The 24,905-nt window shown below is 42.7% G+C and overlaps 1 protein-coding gene across 2 annotated transcripts in view; it reads right to left on the reverse strand.

The window, feature by feature from the left end:
* Positions 1 to 1,473: 1,473 nt before the first annotated feature.
* Positions 1,474 to 24,905, reverse strand: part of LOC109883317 (cAMP and cAMP-inhibited cGMP 3',5'-cyclic phosphodiesterase 10A) — a 133,319-nt gene continuing 109,887 nt past the window's right edge. Inside the window, exons 18-23 of one of the 2 annotated variants that reach the window (XR_004204515.1) lie at positions 23,451 to 23,623; positions 23,198 to 23,309; positions 19,924 to 20,004; positions 19,698 to 19,786; positions 4,745 to 7,436; positions 1,474 to 4,612 (exon numbers count right to left, since the gene is read on the reverse strand). Coding sequence is in view for 1 of the 2 variants with exons in the window: in XM_031799700.1 (XP_031655560.1) it covers positions 7,151 to 7,436; positions 19,698 to 19,786; positions 19,924 to 20,004; positions 23,198 to 23,309; positions 23,451 to 23,623 (741 nt within the window). In the remaining variant the exon portion in view is untranslated. Of the gene's footprint in view, positions 7,437 to 19,697; positions 19,787 to 19,923; positions 20,005 to 23,197; positions 23,310 to 23,450; positions 23,624 to 24,905 lie in introns of both variants that reach the window. The other variant, XM_031799700.1, reaches the window with a different exon arrangement.

Genomic DNA, 24,905 nt, shown 5'->3' on the forward strand with positions numbered 1-24,905 from the left:
CCTTGTATATAGCCAAGTTATTACCTCCTACCCCTGCACATTGACTCAGTACTGGTACCCCTTGTATATAGCCATGTTATTACCTCCTACCCCTGTACATTGACTGGTACCCCTTGTATATAGCCAAGTTATTACCTCCTACCCCTGCACACTGACTGGTACCCCTTGTATATAGCCAAGTTATTACCTCCTACCCCTGTACATTGACTGGTACCCCTTGTATATAGCCATGTTATTACCTCCTACCCCTGTACATTGACTGGTACCCCTTGTATATAGCCATGTTATTACCTCCTACCCCTGTACATTGACTGGTACCCCTTGTATATAGCCATGTTATTACCTCCTACCCCTGCACACTGACTGGTACCCCTTGTATATAGCCATGTTATTACCTCCTACCCGTGTACATTGACTGGTACCCCTTGTATATAGCCAAGTTATTACCTCCTACGCCTGCACATTGACTCAGTACTGGTACCCCTTGTATATAGCCATGTTATTACCTCCTACCCCTGTACATTGACTGGTACCCCTTGTATATAGCCATGTTATTACCTCCTACCCCTGTACATTGACTGGTACCCCTTGTATATAGCCATGTTATTACCTCCTACCCCTGTACACTGACTGGTACCCCTTGTATATAGCCATGTTACTACCTCCTACCCCTGTACATTGACTGGTACCCCTTGTATATAGCCATGTTATTACCTCCTACCCCTGTACATTGACTGGTACCCCTTGTATATAGCCATGTTATTACCTCCTACCCCTGCACACTGACTGGTACCCCTTGTATATAGCCAAGTTATTACCTCCTACCCCTGTACATTGACTGGTACCCCTTGTATATAGCCATGTTATTACCTCCTACCCCTGTACATTGACTGGTACCCCTTGTATATAGCCATGTTATTACCTCCTACCCCTGTACATTGACTGGTACCCCTTGTATATAGCCATGTTATTACCTCCTACCCCTGCACACTGACTGGTACCCCTTGTATATAGCCATGTTATTACCTCCTACCCGTGTACATTGACTGGTACCCCTTGTATATAGCCAAGTTATTACCTCCTACCCCTGCACATTGACTCAGTACTGGTACCCCTTGTATATAGCCATGTTATTACCTCCTACCCCTGTACACTGACTGGTACCCTTTGTATATAGCCATGTTACTACCTCCTACCCCTGTACATTGACTGGTACCCCTTGTATATAGCCATGTTATTACCTCCTACCCCTGCACATTGACTGGTACCCCTTGTATATAGCCATGTTATTACCTCCTACCCCTGCACACTGACTGGTACCCCTTGTATATAGCCATGTTATTACCTCCTACCCCTGCACATTGACTGGTACCCCTTGTATATAGCCATGTTATTACCTCCTACCCCTGCACATTGACTGGTACCCCTTGTATATAGCCATGTTATTACCTCCTACCCCTGCACATTGACTGGTACCCCTTGTATATAGCCATGTTATTACCTCCTACCCCTGCACATTGACTGGTACCCCTTGTATATAGCCATGTTATCGTTACTCATTGTGTATCTATTGTTACTTGTAATTATTATGTTTTTGTTGCTTTTCTATTCTATTTCTATGTTGTTTCTTATTGGGAAGGGCCCGTCAGTAAGCATTTCACTGTTAGTCCACACCTGTTGTTTATCAAGCATGTGATGAATAAAATGTGATTGATTTGATCATTACACACCTAATACTGTATATGGATAAAATCAGATAAACAGCAGGGTTCGGGTCCAGTACCTGTCAGATTAACAGTAGGGTTGGGGTTCAGTACCTGTCAGATTAGCAGTAGGGTTGGGGTCCAGTACCTGTCAGATTAACAGTAGGGTTGGGTCCAGTACCTGTCAGATTAGCAGTAGGGTTGGGGTCCAGTACCTGTCAGATTAACAGTAGGGTTGGGTCCAGTACCTGTCAGATTAACAGTAGGGTTGGGGTCCAGTACCTGTCAGATTATCAGTAGGGTTGGGGTCCAGTACCTGTCAGATTAGCAGTAGGGTTGGGGTCCAGTACCTGTCAGATTAGCAGTAGGGTTGGGGTCCAGTACCTGTCAGATTAACAGTAGGGTTGGGGTCCAGTACCTGTCAGATTAACAGTAGGGTTGGTGTCCAGTACCTGTCAGATAAACAGCAGGGTTGAGGTCCAGTACCAGTCAGATAAACAACAGGGTTGAGGTCCAGTACCAGTCAGATAACCACCAGGGTTGGGGTCTAGTACTGTCAGATTAACAGTAGGGTTGGGGTCCAGTACCAGTCAGATAAACAGCAGGGTTGGGTTCTAATATCAGTCAGATAAACAGCAGGGTTGAGGTCCAGTACCTGTCAGATAAACAGCAGGGATGGGGTCCAGTACCTGTCAGATTAACAGCAGGGTTGAGGTCCAGTACCTGTCAGATAACCACCAGGGTTGAGGTCCAGTACCTGTCAGAAAAACAGCAGGGTTGGGGTCCAGTACCTGTCAGATAAACAGCAGGGTTGGGGTCCAGTACCTGTCAGATAAACAGCAGGGTTGAGGTCCAGTACCTGTCAGATAACCACCAGGGTTGTGGTCTAATACCAGTCAGATAAACAGCAGGGTTGTGATCCAGTACCAGTCAGATAAACAGCAGGGTTGGGTTCTAATATCAGTCAGATAAACAGCAGGGTTGAGGTCCAGTACCTGTCAGATAACCACCAGGGTTGGGGTCCAGTACCTGTCAGATAAACAGCAGGGTTGGGGTCCAGTACCTGTCAGATAAACAGCAAGGTTGGGGTCCAGTACCTGTCAGATAAACAGCATGGTTGTGACCGTAGCGTGTAGGTATGTACAGCAGGACCAAATCAGAAAGATGTAATACTTTGTAGGTTAGCAGTAAAGCTTTGAAATCAGCCCTAGCCTTAACAGGAAGCCAGTGTAGAGAGGCTAGCACTGGAGTAATATGATCAAATGTGTTGGTTCTAGTCAAGATTCTAGCAGCCGTGTTTAGCACTAACTGCAGTTTATTTAGTGATTAATCCACACCCCTCTACTCCCACAACCCCCACACCACCACCACCCCCACACTACCACCACCCCTTCTCCCTACAGTAGGGCCTGCTGTGCTCTTTCTCCCTACAGTAGGACCTGCTCCCTCCTTCTCCCTACAGTAGGACCTGCTCCCTTTCTTCTCCATACAGTAGGACCTGCTCCCTTCCTTCTCCCTACAGTAGAACCTGCTCCCTCCTTCTCCCTACAGTAGGACCTGCTCCCTCCTTCTCCCTACAGTAGGACCTGCTCCCTCCTTCTCCCTACAGTAGGACCTGCTCCCTCCTTCTCCTTTCAGTAGGACCTGCTCCCTTCCTTCTCCCTATAGTAGGGCCTGCTCCCGTCCTTCTCCCTACAGTAGGACCTGCTCCCTTCCTTCTCCCTACAGAAGGACCTGCTCCCTTCCTTCTCCCTACAGTAGGACCTGCTCCGCTCCTTCTCCCTACAGTAGGACCTGCTCCCTCCTTCTCCCTACAGTAGGGCCTGCTCCGCTCCTTCTCCCTACAGCAGGGCCTGCTCCCCTCCTTCTCACTACAGTAGGGCCTGCTCCCTTCCTTCTCCCTACAGTAGGACCTGCTCCCTCCTTCTCACTACAGTAGGACCTGCTCCCTTCCTTCTCCCTACAGTAGGACCTGCTCCCTTCCTTCTCATAACAGTAGGACCTGCTCCCTTCCTTCTCCCTACAGAAGGACCTGCTCCCTTCCTTCTCCCTACAGTAGGGTCTGCTCCCCCTCCTACCTACAGTAGGGCCTCCTCCCTTCCTTCTCCATACAGTAGGACCTGCTCCCTTCCTTCTCCCTACAGTAGGACCTGCTCCCTTCCTTCTCCCTACAGTAGGACCTCCTACCCTCCTTCTCCCTACAGTAGGACCTGCTCCCTTCCTTCTCCCTACAGTAGGACCTGCTCCCTTCCTTCTCCCTACAGTAGGACCTCCTACCCTCCTTCTCCCTACAGTAGGACCTTCTCCCTTCCCTCTCCCTACAGTAGGGCCTGCTCCCCTCCTTCTCCCTACAGTAGGGCCTGCTCCGCTCCTTCTCCCTACAGTAGGACCTGCTCCGCTCCTTCTCCCTACAGTAGGACCTGCTCCCTCCTTCTCCCTATAGTAGGGCCTGCTCCGCTCCTTCTCCCTACAGTAGGACCTGCTCCTGAAGTTGCCACGTTCATCTGTACAAACAATAGTACGCAAACATAAACACCATGGGACCACTACACCCTTGAGGACTAAGCCTCATCCTGAACCTACACCCCTGAGGACTAAGCCTCATCCTGAACCTACACCCCCGAGGACTAAGCCTCATCCTGAACCTACACCCTCGAGGACTAAGCCTCATCCTGAACCTACACCCCCGCGGACTAAGCCTCCTCCTGAACCTACACCCCCGAGGACTAAGCCTCATCCTGAACCTACACCCTCGAGGACTAAGCCTCAACCTGAACCTACACCTCCGAGGCCTAAGACTCATCCTGAACCTACACCTCCGAGGACTAAGCCTCATCCTGAACCTACACCCCTGAGGACTAAGCCTTATCCTGAACCTACACCTCCGAGGCCTAAGACTCATCCTGAACCTACACCCCCGAGGCCTAAGACTCATCCTGAACCTACACCTCCGAGGACTAAGCCTCATCCTGAACCTACACCCCTGAGGACTAAGCCTTATCCTGAACCTACACCTCCGAGGCCTAAGACTCATCCTGAACCTACACCCCCGAGGCTTAACTGCAAAAAAGCCAGAACAGTGCGCACTGAGCAGGTGCCTGTGCCACCACCAACTGAAATGGTGAGACAGCGGAGAGGAAGGGACGGCACCGGTTGGATGCTACGGGCCGATTTTCAGCACAAAATGTAATCACTGAGAGAGCAGGCCTTTACGTCTCAAGCAAAAAACAACATCAGCAATGCACTCACCGGCTTTTGTTGTTTATGTGACATGGACATGCTCCAGCACTTCAGGGGCTCCAGCACATGTGGCAGCGGCGCACAGGGAGCAAGGAGACCGTCTGGATAGAACAAGCAAGTGACAATGCTACGGGCCGATTATCATACATATACCTCAAACGTTTTATGAATACAACTGAAAATGGTAAGAAAAATATCAAAGAAAATTTACTGTCGATATTAGATTAATTGAGGTATATAGTATTATTCACAAAATCAAATGTTTTCAAATGATAAATGATACTGTATTAATCGTGGTAACTTTCCCAAATTTCCAGAAATCCTGGTTGACGGATTCCTTGATTTCCTCCTTATTCCAAGAATCTTTCAACCAAGATTTCTGGAAAACCGGGGAATTTTGGGAAAGTTAAGGAAAATGTGCAACCCTATAGAGTATTCCTTATGCCTGCTGTCTTGACATAATGTTCTGGCTATCAATCAATATCTATTCATTTTAAATCAACGTTGTAACAATGTGCGTGTCTGTCCTGTGCCTTGGTGTGCTATGAACGCAGTACAGAGAACCAATGTACCATTGGACTTGACTCGGGAGCTGTTCTAGTTGGTAAGACAGCACAAACAGATCTGAGACCAGTCTACAACTAGAGCTCAAAAACAGACTTATTGCCCAAGATTCTGGGTTCTAGAACCCAAAAGATTGATTGCCCAAGATTCTGGGTTCTAGAACCTAAAATATTGATTGCCCAAGATTCTGGGTTCTAGAACCAAAAAGACTGATTGCCTAAAGCTCTGGGTTCTAGAACCTAAAAGACTGATTGCCTAAAGCTCTGGGTTCTAGAACCTAAAAGACTGATTGCCTAAAGCTCTGGGTTCTAGAACCTAAAAGACTGATTGTGGCAAGTAAGCGGGGTGGCGAGATGCAGACCTGGTAGGTTTAAATACTATTGGAAATCTTTAAAATACTTTTAGCAATTGCTTTAACCTGCATAAATTGCCAGATGGGCAGGATTTACACTTGCAACTCTTCTAATTGTTTTATTGTGCCAGGCAAGCTCAATCAAGCCCAGATGAAGTATTTGAAATTATTTCAAAAAATGTTTGAACTCAGGTCTGCCTGGGTGTTGGGTGCTATTTCTGCATAGAACATTGTGACCCTCGTGTGACACGACTTGCTAAATGTTGACATGATCGAACTCAGCCCTGTTGGTTCACACTAACTTTGTCTGTCTGTGCTTTACACAAGACGCGGTTTCTGAATAGAATAGACTAGGGCTGTATGTTTTTTCTCGATATGTCTTCATTCAAGTACTGCAAAAACACTTTGTTGCTCAAAGTGCCAGAAAACATTCTAGAACATTCGTTGCGACATTCTAATAAACATTCTTTCTGTCTCTCTTTGAGAGCCAACCACCTCCTCCCATGTAGTTCTGCTTGTGATACGTTAGTCAGTCTACCACTGCAGGCAAACAAACAGTACCAATACAGTGCACTACTTTTGAACAGGGCCCATATTGTCCCGGTCAAAAGTAGTGCACTATGTAGTGGATTAGGGTGCCATTTCAGACACATTCATAAAGTCTGAAATGAGAAAAAACAACAACAAAAAACAGTAATGATTTCACACCTCCTGACCTTTTTAAAGGATTAGAGTGTAAAGACTAAGGCCTCTGCAAATCACAAGACCGGAACATAAAACAAACCAGCCACAATTTAAATCTATTAAAAACAAACCAACTAAAACAGACCAAAAGAAAACAACACCACAGACATACGGATCCATTTGGATAGGTATGAATTGGTTCCCAAGCAGTGGAGTTGATCAGGTGAGTCCCCACCTCAAGGACAAGTCCAGGTAGTTCCTCCCTGTTTCGGCCTGTTAGCTTCCGTTTCGTGCCTAATGAACAAGAGCCCGCTGTCCTCCAGCCGTCCATCCGTGTGTCTACGGAGCAATGAACACTGTCAGGGTTTACTCCTCACCTCCCTCACCCAATGAGGTAACTGTGTGGTCCTGAAAAGAATCCCCTTGTTTGTGAAATCCACCAATCACCTTCCCTAGTCCCTACGCATGTGTCCCCCTCCTTCCTGTTTCAGCATGAAGTGAGGCTCTAACAGTTCAGACAGGAAGTAGTCCCTGTTAATGGCAGGGGATGTGTTGAGGGCGTATTGACTTGTGAAGTAGTGAGGGCGAGCCGTGGCTTCACTGCCAGTCAGTTGTCCACCTTCACAGGGCCTGAGTCGTGGTTCGATGGTTCCTCAGTGCTGGGCTCTACCCTGGGGTCAACAGGCTCTGCCCTGGGGTCAACAGGCTCTGCCCTGGGGTCAACAGGCTCTGCCCTGGGGTCAACAGGCTCTGCCCTGGGATCAACAGGCTCTGCTCTGGGGTCAACAGGCTCTGCCCTGGGATCAACAGGCTCTGACGGAGCCCACACTCCTCTCACTCCACTGTCCACCTCCTCTCCATTTACTATCTTCTCCCACTGACCAAGGTTCTCCCTGTGGAAACACAATCAGAATACCAAAAGGTTTTTTACTATTAGCTCTGACTTTGCTGTTGCTTGATTGTCCCTAGCTATCTGAAGATGAATGGACTAAATGTGGTTGTCTAACCTAGCTATCTGAAGATGAATGGACTAAATGTGGTTGTCTAACCTAGCTATCTGAAGATGAACAGACTAAATGTGGTTGTCTAACCTAGCTATCTGAAGATGAACAGACTAAATGTGGTTGTCTAACCTAGCTATCTGTAGATGAATGGACTAAATGTGGTTGTCTAACCTAGCTATCTGAAGATGAACAGACTAAATGTGGTTGTCTAACCTAGCTATCTGAAGATGAACAGACTAAATGTGGTTGTCTAACCTAGCTATCTGAAGATGAACAGACTAAATGTGGTTGTCTAACCTAGCTATCTGTAGATGAATGGACTAAATGTGGTTGTCTAACCTAGCTATCTGTAGATGAATGGACTAAATGTGGTTGTCTAACCTAGCTATCTGAAGATGAATGGACTAAATGTGGTTGTCTAACCTAGCTATCTGTAGATGAATGGACTAAATGTGGTTGTCTCACCTAGCTATCTGTAGATGAATGGACTAAATGTGGTTGTCTAACCTAGCTATCTGTAGATGAATGGACTAAATGTGGTTGTCTAACCTAGCTATCTGAAGATTAATGGACTAAATGTGGTTGTCTAACCTAGCTATCTGAAGATGAATGGACTAAATGTGGTTGTCTAACCTAGCTATCTGTAGATGAATGGACTAAATGTGGTTGTCTCACCTAGCTATCTGTAGATGAATGGACTAAATGTGGTTGTCTAACCTAGCTATCTGTAGATGAATGGACTAAATGTGGTTGTGATATGTGGTTGTCTAACCTAGCTATCTGTAGATGAATGGACTAAATGTGGTTGTCTAACCTAGCTATCTGAAGATGAACAGACTAAATGTGGTTGTCTAACCTAGCTATCTGAAGATGAACAGACTAAATGTGGTTGTCTAACCTAGCTATCTGAAGATGAACAGACTAAATGTGGTTGTCTAACCTAGCTATCTGTAGATGAATGGACTAAATGTGGTTGTCTAACCTAGCTATCTGTAGATGAATGGACTAAATGTGGTTGTCTAACCTAGCTATCTGAAGATGAATGGACTAAATGTGGTTGTCTAACCTAGCTATCTGTAGATGAATGGACTAAATGTGGTTGTCTAACCTAGCTATCTGTAGATGAATGGACTAAATGTGGTTGTCTCACCTAGCTATCTGTAGATGAATGGACTAAATGTGGTTGTCTAACCTAGCTATCTGTAGATGAATGGACTAAATGTGGTTGTCTAACCTAGCTATCTGAAGATTAATGGACTAAATGTGGTTGTCTAACCTAGCTATCTGAAGATGAATGGACTAAATGTGGTTGTCTAACCTAGCTATCTGTAGATGAATGGACTAAATGTGGTTGTCTCACCTAGCTATCTGTAGATGAATGGACTAAATGTGGTTGTCTAACCTAGCTATCTGTAGATGAATGGACTAAATGTGGTTGTGATATGTGGTTGTCTAACCTAGCTATCTGAAGATGAATGGACTAAATGTGGTTGTCTAACCTAGCTATCTGTAGATGAATGGACTAAATGTGGTTGTGATATGTGGTTGTCTAACCTAGCTATCTGAAGATGAATGGACTAAATGTGGTTGTCTAACCTAGCTATCTGAAGATGAATGGACTAAATGTGGTTGTGATATGTGGTTGTCTCACCTAGCTATCTGTAGATGAATGGACTGAATGTGGTTGTGATATGTGGTTGTCTAACCTAGCTATCTGTAGATGAATGGACTAAATGTGGTTGTCTAACCTAGCTATCTGAAGATGAATGGACTAAATGTGGTTGTCTAACCTAGCTATCTGAAGATGAATGGACTAAATGTGGTTGTCTAACCTAGCTATCTGAAGATGAATGGACTAAATGTGGTTGTCTAACCTAGCTATCTGTAGATGAATGGACTAAATGTGGTTGTCTAACCTAGCTATCTGAAGATGAATGGACTAAATGTGGTTGTCTAACCTAGCTATCTGAAGATGAATGGACTAAATGTGGTTGTCTAACCTAGCTATCTGAAGATGAATGGACTAAATGTGGTTGTCTAACCTAGCTATCTGAAGATGAATGGACTAAATGTGGTTGTGATATGTGGTTGTCTCACCTAGCTATCTGTAGATGAATGGACTGAATGTGGTTGTGATATGTGGTTGTCTAACCTAGCTATCTGTAGATGAATGGACTAAATGTGGTTGTCTAACCTAGCTATCTGTAGATGAATGGACTAAATGTGGTTGTCTAACCTAGCTATCTGTAGATGAATGGACTAAATGTGACTGTGATATGTGGTTGTCTAACCTAGCTATCTGTAGATGAATGGACTAAATGTGGTTGTCTAACCTAGCTATCTGTAGATGAATGGACTAAATGTGACTGTGATATGTGGTTGTCTCACCTAGCTATCTGTAGATGAATGGACTAAATGTGGTTGTCTAACCTAGCTATCTGTAGATGAATGGACTAAATGTGACTGTGATATGTGGTTGTCTAACCTAGCTATCTGTAGATGAATGGACTAAATGTGGTTGTCTAACCTAGCTATCTGAAGATGAACAGACTAAATGTGGTTGTCTAACCTAGCTATCTGAAGATGAACAGACTAAATGTGGTTGTCTAACCTAGCTATCTGAAGATGAACAGACTAAATGTGGTTGTCTAACCTAGCTATCTGTAGATGAATGGACTAAATGTGGTTGTCTAACCTAGCTATCTGTAGATGAATGGACTAAATGTGGTTGTCTAACCTAGCTATCTGAAGATGAATGGACTAAATGTGGTTGTCTAACCTAGCTATCTGTAGATGAATGGACTAAATGTGGTTGTCTCACCTAGCTATCTGTAGATGAATGGACTAAATGTGGTTGTCTAACCTAGCTATCTGTAGATGAATGGACTAAATGTGGTTGTCTAACCTAGCTATCTGAAGATTAATGGACTAAATGTGGTTGTCTAACCTAGCTATCTGAAGATGAATGGACTAAATGTGGTTGTCTAACCTAGCTATCTGTAGATGAATGGACTAAATGTGGTTGTCTCACCTAGCTATCTGTAGATGAATGGACTAAATGTGGTTGTCTAACCTAGCTATCTGTAGATGAAAGGACTAAATGTGGTTGTGATATGTGGTTGTCTAACCTAGCTATCTGAAGATGAATGGACTAAATGTGGTTGTCTAACCTAGCTATCTGTAGATGAATGGACTAAATGTGGTTGTGATATGTGGTTGTCTAACCTAGCTATCTGAAGATGAATGGACTAAATGTGGTTGTCTAACCTAGCTATCTGAAGATGAATGGACTAAATGTGGTTGTGATATGTGGTTGTCTCACCTAGCTATCTGTAGATGAATGGACTGAATGTGGTTGTGATATGTGGTTGTCTAACCTAGCTATCTGTAGATGAATGGACTAAATGTGGTTGTCTAACCTAGCTATCTGAAGATGAATGGACTAAATGTGGTTGTCTAACCTAGCTATCTGAAGATGAATGGACTAAATGTGGTTGTCTAACCTAGCTATCTGAAGATGAATGGACTAAATGTGGTTGTCTAACCTAGCTATCTGAAGATGAATGGACTAAATGTGGTTGTCTAACCTAGCTATCTGTAGATGAATGGACTAAATGTGGTTGTCTAACCTAGCTATCTGAAGATGAATGGACTAAATGTGGTTGTCTAACCTAGCTATCTGAAGATGAATGGACTAAATGTGGTTGTGATATGTGGTTGTCTCACCTAGCTATCTGTAGATGAATGGACTGAATGTGGTTGTGATATGTGGTTGTCTCACCTAGCTATCTGTAGATGAATGGACTGAATGTGGTTGTGATATGTGGTTGTCTAACCTAGCTATCTGTAGATGAATGGACTAAATGTGGTTGTCTAACCTAGCTATCTGAAGATGAATGGACTAAATGTGGTTGTCTAACCTAGCTATCTGTAGATGAATGGACTAAATGTGGTTGTCTAACCTAGCTATCTGTAGATGAATGGACTAAATGTGACTGTGATATGTGGTTGTCTAACCTAGCTATCTGTAGATGAATGGACTAAATGTGGTTGTCTAACCTAGCTATCTGTAGATGAATGGACTAAATGTGACTGTGATATGTGGTTGTCTCACCTAGCTATCTGTAGATGAATGGACTAAATGTGGTTGTCTAACCTAGCTATCTGTAGATGAATGGACTAAATGTGACTGTGATATGTGGTTGTCTAACCTAGCTATCTGAAGATGAATGGACTAAATGTGGTTGTCTAACCTAGCTATCTGTAGATGAATGGACTAAATGTGGTTGTCTAACCTAGCTATCTGAAGATGAATGGACTAAATGTGGCTGTGATATGTGGTTGTCTAACCTAGCTATCTGTAGATGAATGGACTAAATGTGGTTGTCTAACCTAGCTATCTGTAGATGAATGGACTAAATGTGACTGTGATATGTGGTTGTCTAACCTAGCTATCTGTAGATGAATGGACTAAATGTGGTTGTCTAACCTAGCTATCTGTAGATGAATGGACTAAATGTGACTGTGATATGTGGTTGTCTCACCTAGCTATCTGTAGATGAATGGACTAAATGTGGTTGTCTAACCTAGCTATCTGTAGATGAATGGACTAAATGTGGTTGTCTAACCTAGCTATCTGTAGATGAATGGACTAAATGTGACTGTGATATGTGGTTGTCTAACCTAGCTATCTGTAGATGAATGGACTAAATGTGGTTGTCTAACCTAGCTATCTGTAGATGAATGGACTAAATGTGACTGTGATATGTGGTTGTCTCACCTAGCTATCTGTAGATGAATGGACTAAATGTGGTTGTCTAACCTAGCTATCTGTAGATGAATGGACTAAATGTGACTGTGATATGTGGTTGTCTAACCTAGCTATCTGTAGATGAATGGACTAAATGTGGTTGTCTAACCTAGCTATCTGAAGATGAATGGACTAAATGTGGTTGTCTAACCTAGCTATCTGTAGATGAATGGACTAAATGTGGTTGTCTAACCTAGCTATCTGTAGATGAATGGACTAAATGTGGTTGTCTAACCTAGCTATCTGTAGATGAACAGACTAAATGTGGTTGTCTAACCTAGCTATCTGTAGATGAATGGACTAAATGTGACTGTGATATGTGGTTGTCTAACCTAGCTATCTGAAGATGAATGGACTAAATGTGACTGTGATATGTGGTTGAATGACTACAATAGAAATGTAAAGGGAAGTAGATTGTGTCTATCTCTGTGTGTGTGTATCTGTTTGTGTGTGTGTGTATCTCTCTGAGTGTGTGTGTGTTTATCTGCGCTTGTGTATCTGTGTGTGTGTATATATATCTCTGAGTGTGTGTATATATATGTGTGTGTATCTGTTTGTGTGTGTGTGTGTGTGTGTGTGTTTATCTCCGTGAGTGTGTGTGTTTGTGTTTGTGTGTGTCTCTCTGAGTGAGTGCGTGTGTGTGTGTATATACATGTGTAGTCATAGTCAAGGTTTACATACACCTTAGCCAAATACATTTACATTTATATACATTTTTCACAATTCCTGACATTTAATCCTGGTAAAGGATCACCACTTTATTTTAAGAATGTGAAATATCAGAATAATAGTAGAGAATAATTTATTTCAGCTTTTATTTCTTTCATCACATTCCCAGTGGGTCAGAAGTTTACTTACACTCAATTAGTATTTGGTAGCATTGCCTTTAAATTGTTTAACTTGGGTCAAATGTTTCGGGTAGCCTTCCACAAACTTCCCACAATAAGTTGGGTGAATTTTGGCCCATTCCTCCTGAAAGAGCTGGTGTAACTGAGTCAGGTTTGTAGGACTACTTGCTCATTCACGCTTTTTCAGTTCTGCCAACACATTTTCATTAGGATTGAGGTCAGGGCTTTGTGATGGTCACTCCAATACCTTGACTTTGTTGTCCTTAAGCCATTTTGCCACAACTTTGGAAGTATGCTTGAGGTCATTGTCCATTTGGAAGACCCATTTGCGACCAAGCTTCAACTTCCTGACTGATGTCTTGAGATGTTGCTTCAATATATCCACATAATTTTCCATCCTCATGATGCCATCTATTTTGTGAAGTGCACCAGTCCCTCCTGCAGCAAAGCACCCCCACAACATGATGCTGCCACCCCCGTGCTTCACGTTTGGGATGGTGTTCTTCGGCTTGCAAGTCTCCCCCTTTTTCCTCCAAACATAACGATGGTAATTATGGCCAAACAGTTCTATTTTTGTTTCATCAGACCAGAGGACATTTCTCCAAAAAGTACGATCTTTGTCCCCATGTGCCTGGCTTTTTTATGGCGGTTTTGGAGCAGTGGCTTCTTCCTTGCTGAGCGGCCTTTCAGGTTATGTCGATACAGGACTCGTTTTACTGTGGATATAGATACTTTTGTACCTGTTTCCTCCAGAATCTTCACAAGGTCCTTTGCTGTTGTTCTGGGATTGACTTGCACTTTTCGCACCAAAGTACATTCATCTCTAGGAGACAGAATGCGTCTCCTTCCTGAGCGGTGTGACTGCTGCGTGGTCCCATGGTGTTTATACTTGTGTACTGTTGTTTGTACAGATGAACGTGGTACCTTCAGGCATTTGAGAATTGCTACCAAGGATCAACCAGACTTGTGGAGGTCTACAATTTATTGGCTGATTTCTTTTGATTTTCCCATGATGTCAAGCAAAGAGGCACTGAGTTTGAAGGTAGGCCTTGAAATACATCCACAGGTACACCTCTAATTGATTCAAATGATGTCAATTAGCCTATCAGAAGCTTCTAAAGCCATGACGTAATTTTCTGGAATTTTCCAAACTGTTTAAAGGCACAGTCAACTTAGTGTAAACTTCTGTAAACTTCTGACCCACTGGAATTGTGATACATTGAATTATAAGTGAAATAATCTGTCTGTAAACAATTGTTGGAAAAATGACTTGTGTCATGCACAAAGTAGATGTCCTAACCGACTTGCCAAAACTATAGTTTGTTCACAAGAAATTTGTGGAGTGGTTGAAAAACGAGTTTTTATAATATATAATCTATATAATATACAGTGTGGGTAGTCTATATAATATACAGTGTGTGTAGTCTATATAATATACAGTGTGTGTAGTCTATATAATATACAGTGTGTGTAGTCTATATAATATACAGTGTGGGTAGTCTATATAATATACAGTGTGTGTAGTCTATATAATATACAGTGTGTAGTCTATATAATATACAGTGTGGGTAGTCTATATAATATACAGTGTGTGTAGTCTATATAATATACAGTGTGGGTAGTCTATATAATATACAGTGTGTGTAGTCTATATAATATACAGTGTGGGTAGTCTATATAATATACAGAATATACAGTGTGGGTAGTCTATATAATATACAGTGTGTGTAGTCTATATAATATACAGTGTGGGTAGTCTATATAATATACAGTGTGTGTAGTCTATATAATATACAGTGTGGGTAGTCTATATAATATACCATGTGTAGTCTATATAATATACAGTGTGTGTAGTCTATATAATATACAGTGTGGGTGGTCTATATAATATACAGTGTGTAGTCTATATAATATACAGTGTGGGTAGTCTAGGTAATATACAGTGTGTGTAGTCTATATAATATACAGTGTGTAGTCTATATAATATACAGTGTGGGTAGTCTATATAATATACAGTGTGGGTAGTCTATATAATATACAGTGTGTGTAGTCTATATAATATACAGTGTGGGTGGTCTATATAATATACAGTGTGTAGTCTATATAATATACAGTGTGGGTAGTCTAGGTAATATACAGTGTGTGTAGTCTATATAATATACAGTGTGTAGTCTATATAATATACAGTGTGGGTAGTCTATATAATATACAGTGTGTAGTCTATATAATATACAGTGTGGGTAGTCTATATAATATACAGTGTGTGTAGTCTATATAATATACAGTGTGGGTAGTCTATATAATATACAGTGTGGGTAGTCTATATAATATACAGTGTGTGTAGTCTATATAATATACAGTGTGGGTGGTCTATATAATATACAGTGTGTAGTCTATATAATATACAGTGTGGGTAGTCTAGGTAATATACAGTGTGTGTAGTCTATATAATATACAGTGTGTAGTCTATATAATATACAGTGTGGGTAGTCTATATAATATACAGTGTGTGTAGTCTATATACTATACAGTGTGGGTAGTCTATATACTATACAGTGTGTGTAGTCTATATAATATACAGTGTGTGTAGTCTATATAATATACAGTGTGGGTAGTCTATATAATATACAGTGTGGGTAGTCTATATAATATACAGTGTGTGTAGTCTATATAATATACAGTGTGGGTAGTCTAGGTAATATACAGTGTGGGTAGTCTATATAATATACAGTGTGGGTAGTCTATATAATATACAGTGTGTGTAGTCTATATAATATACAGTGTGGGTAGTCTATATAATATACAGTGTGGGTAGTCTAGGTAATATACCGTGTGGGTAGTCTATATAATATACAGTGTGGGCAGTCTATATAATATACAGTGTGTGTAGTCTATATAATATACAGTGTGGGTAGTCTATATAATATACAGTGTGTGTAGTCTATATAATATACAGTGTGTGTAGTCTATATAATATACAGTGTGTGTAGTCTATATAATATACAGTGTGGGTAGTCTATATAATATACCGTGTGTGTAGTCTATATAATATACAGTGTGGGTAGTCTATATAATATACAGTGTGGGTAGTCTATATAATATACAGTGTGGGTAGTCTATATAATATACAGTGTGGGTAGTCTATATAATATACAGTGTGGGTAGTCTATATAATATACAGTGTGGGTATTCTATATAATATACAGTGTGTAGTCTATATAATATACTGTGTGTGTAGTCTATATAATATACAGTGTGGGTAGCCTATATAATATACTGTGTGTGTAGCCTATATAATATACAGTGTGGGTAGTCTATATAATATACAGTGTGTGTAGTCTATATAATATACAGTGTGGGTAGTCTATATAATATACAGTGTGGGTAGTCTATATAATATACAGTGTGTGTAGTCTATATAATATACAGTGTGTGTAGTCTATATAATATACAGTGTGGGTAGTCTATATAATATACAGTGTGTGTAGTCTATATAATATACAGTGTGTGTAGTCTATATAATATACAGTGTGTGTAGTCTATATAATATACAGTGTGTGTAGTCTATATAATATACAGTGTGTGTAGTCTATATAATATACAGTGTGGGTAGTCTATATAATATACAGTGTGTGTAGTCTATATAATATACAGTGTGGGTAGTCTATATAATATACAGTGTGGGTAGTCTAGGTAATATACAGTGTGGGTAGTCTATGTAATATACAGTGTGTGTAGTCTATATAATATACAGTGTGGGTAGTCTATATAATATACAGTGTGTGTAGTCTATATAATATACAGTGTGTGTAGTCTATATAATATACAGTGTGGGTAGTCTATATAATATACAGTGTGTAGTCTATATAATATACAGTGTAGATAGTCTAGGTAATATACAGTGTGTGTAGTCTATATAATATACAGTGTGGGTAGTCTATATAATATACAGTGTGTGTAGTCTATATAATATACAGTGTGTGTAGTCTATATAATATACAGTGTGGGTAGTCTATATAATATACAGTGTGGGTAGTCTATATAATATACAGTGTGGGTAGTCTATATAATATACAGTGTGGGTAGTCTATATAATATACAGTGTGGGTAGTCTATATAATATACAGTGTGGGTATTCTATATAATATACAGTGTGTAGTCTATATAATATACTGTGTGTGTAGTCTATATAATATACAGTGTGTGTAGTCTATATAATATACAGTGTGTGTAGTCTATATAATATACAGTGTGTGTAGTCTATATAATATACAGTGTGTGTAGTCTATATAATATACAGTGTGGGTAGTCTATATAATATACAGTGTGTGTAGTCTATATAATATACAGTGTGGGTAGTCTATATAATATACAGTGTGGGTAGTCTAGGTAATATACAGTGTGGGTAGTCTATGTAATATACAGTGTGTGTAGTCTATATAATATACAGTGTGTGTAGTCTATATAATATACAGTGTGTGTAGTCTATATAATATACAGTGTGTGTAGTCTATATAATATACAGTGTGTGTAGTCTATATAATATACAGTGTGGGTAGTCTATATAATATACAGTGTGTGTAGTCTATATAATATACAGTGTGGGTAGTCTATATAATATACAGTGTGGGTAGTCTAGGTAATATACAGTGTGGGTAGTCTATGTAATATACAGTGTGTGTAGTCTATATAATATACAGTGTGGGTAGTCTATATAATATACAGTGTGTGTAGTCTATATAATATACAGTGTGTGTAGTCTATATAATATACAGTGTGGGTAGTCTATATAATATACAGTGTGTAGTCTATATAATATACAGTGTAGATAGTCTATGTAATATACAGTGTGTGTAGTCTATATAATATACAGTGTGGGTAGTCTATATAATATACAGTGTGTGTAGTCTATATAATATACAGTGTGTGTAGTCTATATAATATACAGTGTGGGTAGTCTATATAATATACAGTGTGGGTAGTCTATATAATATACAGTGTGGGTAGTCTATATAATATACAGTGTGGGTAGTCTATATAATATACAGTGTGGGTAGTCTATATAATATACAGTGTGGGTATTCTATATAATATACAGTGTGTAGTCTATATAATATACTGTGTGTGTAGTCTATATAATATACAGTGTGGGTAGCCTATATAATATACTGTGTGTGTAGCCTATATAATATACAGTGTGGGTAGTCTATATAATATACAGTGTGTGTAGTCTATATAATATACAGTGTGGGTAGTCTATATAATATACAGTGTGGGTAGTCTATATAATATACAGTGTGTGTAGTCTATATAATATACAGTGTGTGTAGTCTATATAATATACAGTGTGGGTAGTCTATATAATATACAGTGTGTGTAGTCTATATAATATACAGTGTGTGTAGTCTATATAATATACAGTGTGTGTAGTCTATATAATATACAGTGTGTGTAGTCTATATAATATACAGTGTGTGTAGTCTATATAATATACAGTGTGGGTAGTCTATATAATATACAGTGTGTGTAGTCTATATAATATACAGTGTGGGTAGTCTATATAATATACAGTGTGGGTAGTCTAGGTAATATACAGTGTGGGTAGTCTATGTAATATACAGTGTGTGTAGTCTATATAATATACAGTGTGGGTAGTCTATATAATATACAGTGTGTGTAGTCTATATAATATACAGTGGTGTAGTCTATATAATATACAGTGTGGGTAGTCTATATAATATACAGTGTGTAGTCTATATAATATACAGTGTAGATAGTCTAGGTAATATACAGTGTGTGTAGTCTATATAATATACAGTGTGTAGTCTATATAATATACAGTGTGGGTAGTCTATATAATATACAGTGTGTGTAGTCTATATAATATACAGTGTGGGTAGTCTATATAATATACAGTGTGTGTAGTCTATATAATATACAGTGTGTGTAGTCTATATAATATACAGTGTGGGTAGTCTATATAATATACAGTGTGGGTAGTCTATATAATATACAGTGTGGGTAGTCTAGGTAATATACAGTGTGGGTAGTCTATATAATATACAGTGTGGGTAGTCTATATAATATACAGTGTGTGTAGTCTATATAATATACAGTGTGGGTAGTCTATATAATATACAGTGTGTGTAGTCTATATAATATACAGTGTGTGTAGTCTATATAATATACAGTGTGTGTAGTCTATATAATATACAGTGTGTGTAGTCTATATAATATACAGTGTGGGTAGTCTATATAATATACAGTGTGGGTAGTCTATATAATATACAGTGTGGGTAGTCTATATAATATACAGTGTGGGTAGTCTATATAATATACAGTGTGGGTAGTCTATATAATATACAGTGTGGGTAGTCTATATAATATACAGTGTGGGTAGTCTATATAATATACAGTGTGGGTAGTCTATATAATATACAGTGTGTAGTCTATATAATATACAGTGTGGGTATTGTCCATTATCTAACTCACTTGCAGGCTTGTAGAAGAGGGCTGGAAGGGGGGAAGAGCTCAGATAAGGTGGTATAACATGGGAGTGCAACAGCATTGTAGAACCCCACCTAGAAAAACAGACAAGGAGAATCCAGTAAAGGTAAGGAAACAAGGGCAGAGGGGAGGGAACACCGAGCCAGAATGAGACACAGCCCAGGTAATGTTCTTCTTAGTGTGTGTGTGTGTGTATGTGTGTAGTTCTTACCTGCCCCTGAGGCACCTCTTCCTTCTTATCTCTGTCCATCATAGGGATGGGCTGTATACCTATCTTCTTCATCTCATCCCCCTGTAGAGGAGAGGAGGAGGAGGAGGAGGAGGAGGAGGAGGAGGAAGAGGAGAGGAGATAAAGAAGGGAGGAGGAGGAGGAGGAGGAAGAGGAGATAAAGAAGGGAGGAGGAGGAGGAGGAGGAGGAGGAGGAGGAGGAGGAGGAGAGGAGGGAGAGGAGATAAAGAAGGAAGGAGGGGAGGAGGTAAAGGGAGGAGGGGAGGAGATGAAGGAAGGAGGGGAGGAGATAAAGAAGGGAGGAGGGGAGGATGAGATAAAGAAAGGGAGGAGGGGAGGAGGAGGAGATAAAGAAGGGAAGAGGGGAGGAGGAGGAGGAGGAGGAGGAGAGGAGGAGGAGATAAAGAAGGGAGGAGAGGAGGAGATAAAGAAGGGAGGAGGAGAGGAGGAGGAGAGGAGAGAAGGAGGAGGAGGAGATAAAGAAGGGAGGAGGAGGAGAGGAGAGAAGGAGGAGGAGGAAGAGGAGATAAAGAAGGAGGAGGGGAGGAGGAGGAGATAAAGAAGGGAAGAGGAGAGGAGAGAAAGAAGGGAGGAGGGAGGAGATAAAGAATGGCAGATGAGAGGAGATAAAGAAGGGAAGAGGAGAGGAGATAAAGGAGGGAGGAGGGGAGGAGGAGGAAGAGGAGGAGATAAAGAAGGGAAGAGGAGAGGAGATAAAGAAGGGAGGATGAGAGGAGAGGAAGAGGAGGAGGAGATAAAGAAGGAAGGATGAGAGGAGATAAAGGGAAGAGGAGAGGAGATAAAGAAGGGAAGAGGAGAGGAGATGAAGGGAAGAGGAGAGGAGATAAAGAAGGGAGGATGAGAGGAGATAAAGAAGGGAAGAGGAGAGGAGAGGAGATAAAGAAGGGATGGGGGAGGAGAGGAGAGGAGATAAAGGAGGGAGGAGGGGAGGAGGAGGAGAGGAGATAAAGGGAGGAAGAGGAGTAGAGGAGGAGGAGGAGGGAAGGTGAGGAGGAGGAGAGAAGGAGGAGAGGAGGAGGAGGAGATAAAGAAGGGAGGAGGAGAGGAGGAGGAGGAAAGGAGGAGAGAAGGAGGAGAGGAGATAAAGAAGGGAGGAGGAGAGGAGATAAAGAATGGAGGAGGAGAGGAGGAGGAGGAAAGGAGGAGAGAAGGAGGAGAGGAGATAAAGTAGGGAGAGAGAGGAGAAGAGAAGATAAAGAAGGGAGGAGGGGAGGAGATTAAGAAGGGAGGAGGAGAAGAGGAGGAAAGGAGGAGAGAATGAGAGAAGAAGGAGAGGAGTTACAGGAGGATGATGGAAGAAAGAGATGAGGTAGAGGTTATTGAGATTAAAGGACAAAAGAAAGTGACACCTGATGACCTTTTGAGTACTATGATCAATTTATTCAGAATCATATAGAATGAAGGAATTGATTAACTCCATAAAGCAGTAGTACACTCTGAGAGAAAAGGGTTCTTCGGCTGAAAATTTAAAAAAATTGGTTTCAAGTAGAACCCTTTCACCACTAAAAGGTTCTAAGTAGAACTCTTTCACCACTAAAAGGTTCTAAGTAGAACCCTTTCACCAATAAAAGGTTCTTATGAACCACTCGTGACGAATGAACCCCTCCAGCAATTTTTTTAAATATATATTTTTTTACATTTTATTTAACTAGGCAAGTCAGTTAAGAACAAATTCTAATTGTCAATGACGGTCTAGGAACACTGGGTTAACTGCCTTGTTCATTGGCAGAACGACAGATTTTTACCTTGTCAGCTCGGGGATTTGATCTAACAACCTTTCGGTTACTAGTCCAACGCTCTAACCACTAGGCTACCTGCCGTCCCTACACTCTAACCACTAGGCTACCTGCCGTCCCTACACTCTAACCACTAGGCTACCTGCCGTCCCTACGCTCTAACCACTAGGCTATCTGCCGTCCCTACACTCTAACCACTAGGCTACCTGCCGTCCCTACACACTAACCACTAGGCTACCTGCCGTCCCTACACTCTAACCACTAGGCTACCTGCCGCCCCTACACTCTAACCACTAGGCTACCTGCCGTCCCTACACTCTAACCACTAGGCTACCTGCCGCCCCTACACTCTAACCACTAGGCTACCTGCCGTCCCTACACTCTAACCACTAGGCTACCTGCCGTCCCTACACTCTAACCACTAGGCTACCTGCCGTCCCTACACTCTAACCACTAGGCTACCTGCCGCCCCTACACTCTAACCACTAGGCTACCTGCCGCCCCTACACTCTAACCACTAGGCTACCTGCCGCCCCTACACTCTAACCACTAGGCTACCTGCCGCCCCTACACTCTAACCACTAGGCTACCTGCCGCCCCTACACTCTAACCACTAGGCTACCTGCCGCCCCTACACTCTAACCACTAGGCTACCTGCCGCCCCTACACTCTAACCACTAGGCTACCTGCCGTCCCTACACTCTAACCACTAGGCTACCTGCCGTCCCTACACTCTAACCACTAGGCTACCTGCCGTCCCTACACTCTAACCACTAGGCTACCTGCCGTCCCTACACTCTAACCACTAGGCTACCTGCCGCCCCTACACTCTAACCACTAGGCTACCTGCCGTCCCTACACTCTAACCACTAGGCTACCTGCCGCCCCTACACTCTAACCTCTAGGCTACCTGCCGTCCCTACACTCTAACCACTAGGCTACCTGCCGCCCCTACACTCTAACCACTAGGCTACCTGCCGTCCCTATACTCTAACCACTAGGCTACCTGCCGCCCCTACACTCTAACCACTAGGCTACCTGCCGTCCCTACGCTCTAACCACTAGGCTACCTGCCGTCCCTACACTCTAACCACTAGGCTACCTGCCGTCCCTACACTCTAACCACTAGGCTACCTGCCGTCCCTACACTCTAACCACTAGGTTACCTGCCGTCCCTACACTCTAACCACTAGTCTACCTGCCGTCCCTACACTCTAACCACTAGGCTACCTGCCGCCCCTACACTCTAACCACTAGGCTACCTGCCGTCCCTACACTCTAACCACTAGGCTACCTGCCGTCCCTACGCTCTAACCACTAGGCTACCTGCCGTCCCTACGCTCTAACCACTAGTCTACCTGCCGCCTCTACACTCTAACCACTAGTCTACCTGCCGTCCCTACACTCTAACCACTAGTCTACCTGCCGCCCCTACACTCTAACCACTAGTCTACCACGTTACAACAGTAGAGATGTCGTAGTGAATTATACCACCGCACCTCGGCCCAGAACTCAGCGTAGATGTCATTAGCCGTGAGTCGTGTGATTGGCCACAGCTTGGTAACGGAACACAGGTCACATGCTGTCATCATCAGACCAATCACACGGTCCCTGGGGAAAGAAACGTAAATATATATATATTTTTTAAATTACCTATTTCCAGATGTATCAGAGAAGATGTCCAGTGTTTGTGTGTGTCTGTGCCTTGCGTTATGTCTAAAGTGTGTATGTGTACGACCCCTGACCTCTGACCTGTGTTGGTGGTTGTCTAGGTCCAGTGCCTCCGTGGTCAGTAGCTCAGCTAGCTGTTTGCGGTTGCCGAAGTAGAGCGCCAGGTCTGTAGCGATGATGGCCTTGCGGATGATCTCTAACACCTGCTCGTACTCACTGGAAGTCAGGTTGGAGAAAACATTGTGCCCTTCCAGCTATGGGAAACAAAGACATCAATAAAAAGCAAACGCTCCGCTTATGAGGAGTTCAGCTCAGCTTATAGGTGGGATAGCCAGAGGGTACATCCTGGGAGTATAGCTTAGGGGGGATAGCCAGAGGGTACATCCTGGGAGTACCAGCTTAGGGGGGATAGCCAGAGGGTACATCCTGGGAGTACCAGCTTAGGTGGGATAGCCAGAGGGTACATCCTGGGAGTATAGCTTAGGGGGGATAGCCAGAGGGTACATCCTGGGAGTACCAGCTTAGGGGGGATAGCCAGAGGGTACATCCTGGGAGTACCAGCTTAGGTGGGATAGCTAGAGGGTACATCCTGGGAGTACCAGCTTAGGGGGGATAGCTAGAGGGTACATCCTGGGAGTACCAGCTTAGGTGGGATAGCCAGAGGGTACATCCTGGGAGTATAGCTTAGGTGGGATAGCTAGAGGGTAAATCCTGGGAGTACCAGCTTAGGTGGGATAGCCAGAGGGTACATCCTGGGAGTACCAGCTTAGGTGGGATAGCCAGAGGGTACATCCTGGGAGTACCAGCTTAGGTGGGATAGCCAGAGGGTACATCCTGGGAGTACCAGCTTAGGTGGGATAGCCAGAGGGTACATCCTGGGAGTACCAGCTTAGGTGGGATAGCCAGAGGGTACATCCTGGGAGTACCAGCTTAGGTGGGATAGCCAGAGGGTACATCCTGGGAGTACCAGCTTAGGGGGGATAGCCAGAGGGTACATCCTGGGAGTACCAGCTTAGGGGGGATAGCCAGAGGGTACATCCTGGGAGTACCAGCTTAGGGGGGATAGCCAGAGGGTACATCCTGGGAGTACCAGCTTAGGGGGGATAGCCAGAGGGTACATCCTGGGAGTACCAGCTTAGGGGGGATAGCCAGAGGGTACATCCTGGGAGTACATGCTTAGGTGGGATAGCCAGAGGGTACATCCTGGGAGTACCAGCTTAGGTGGGATAGCCAGAGGGTACATCCTGGGAGTACCAGCTTAGGTGGGATAGCCAGAGGGTACATCCTGGGAGTACCAGCTTAGGTGGGATAGCCAGAGGGTACATCCTGGGAGTACCAGCTTAGGTGGGATAGCCAGAGGGTACATCCTGGGAGTACCAGCTTAGGTGGGATAGCCAGAGGGTACATCCTGGGAGTACCAGCTTAGGTGGGATAGCCAGAGGGTACATCCTGGGAGTACCAGCTTAGGTGGGATAGCCAGAGGGTACATCCTGAGAGTACCAGCTTAGGTGGGATAGCCAGAGGGTACATCCTGGG

The sequence above is a fragment of the Oncorhynchus kisutch genome, linkage group LG20 (assembly GCF_002021735.2).
Source record: "Oncorhynchus kisutch isolate 150728-3 linkage group LG20, Okis_V2, whole genome shotgun sequence".
Classification (NCBI taxonomy): domain Eukaryota; kingdom Metazoa; phylum Chordata; class Actinopteri; order Salmoniformes; family Salmonidae; genus Oncorhynchus; species Oncorhynchus kisutch.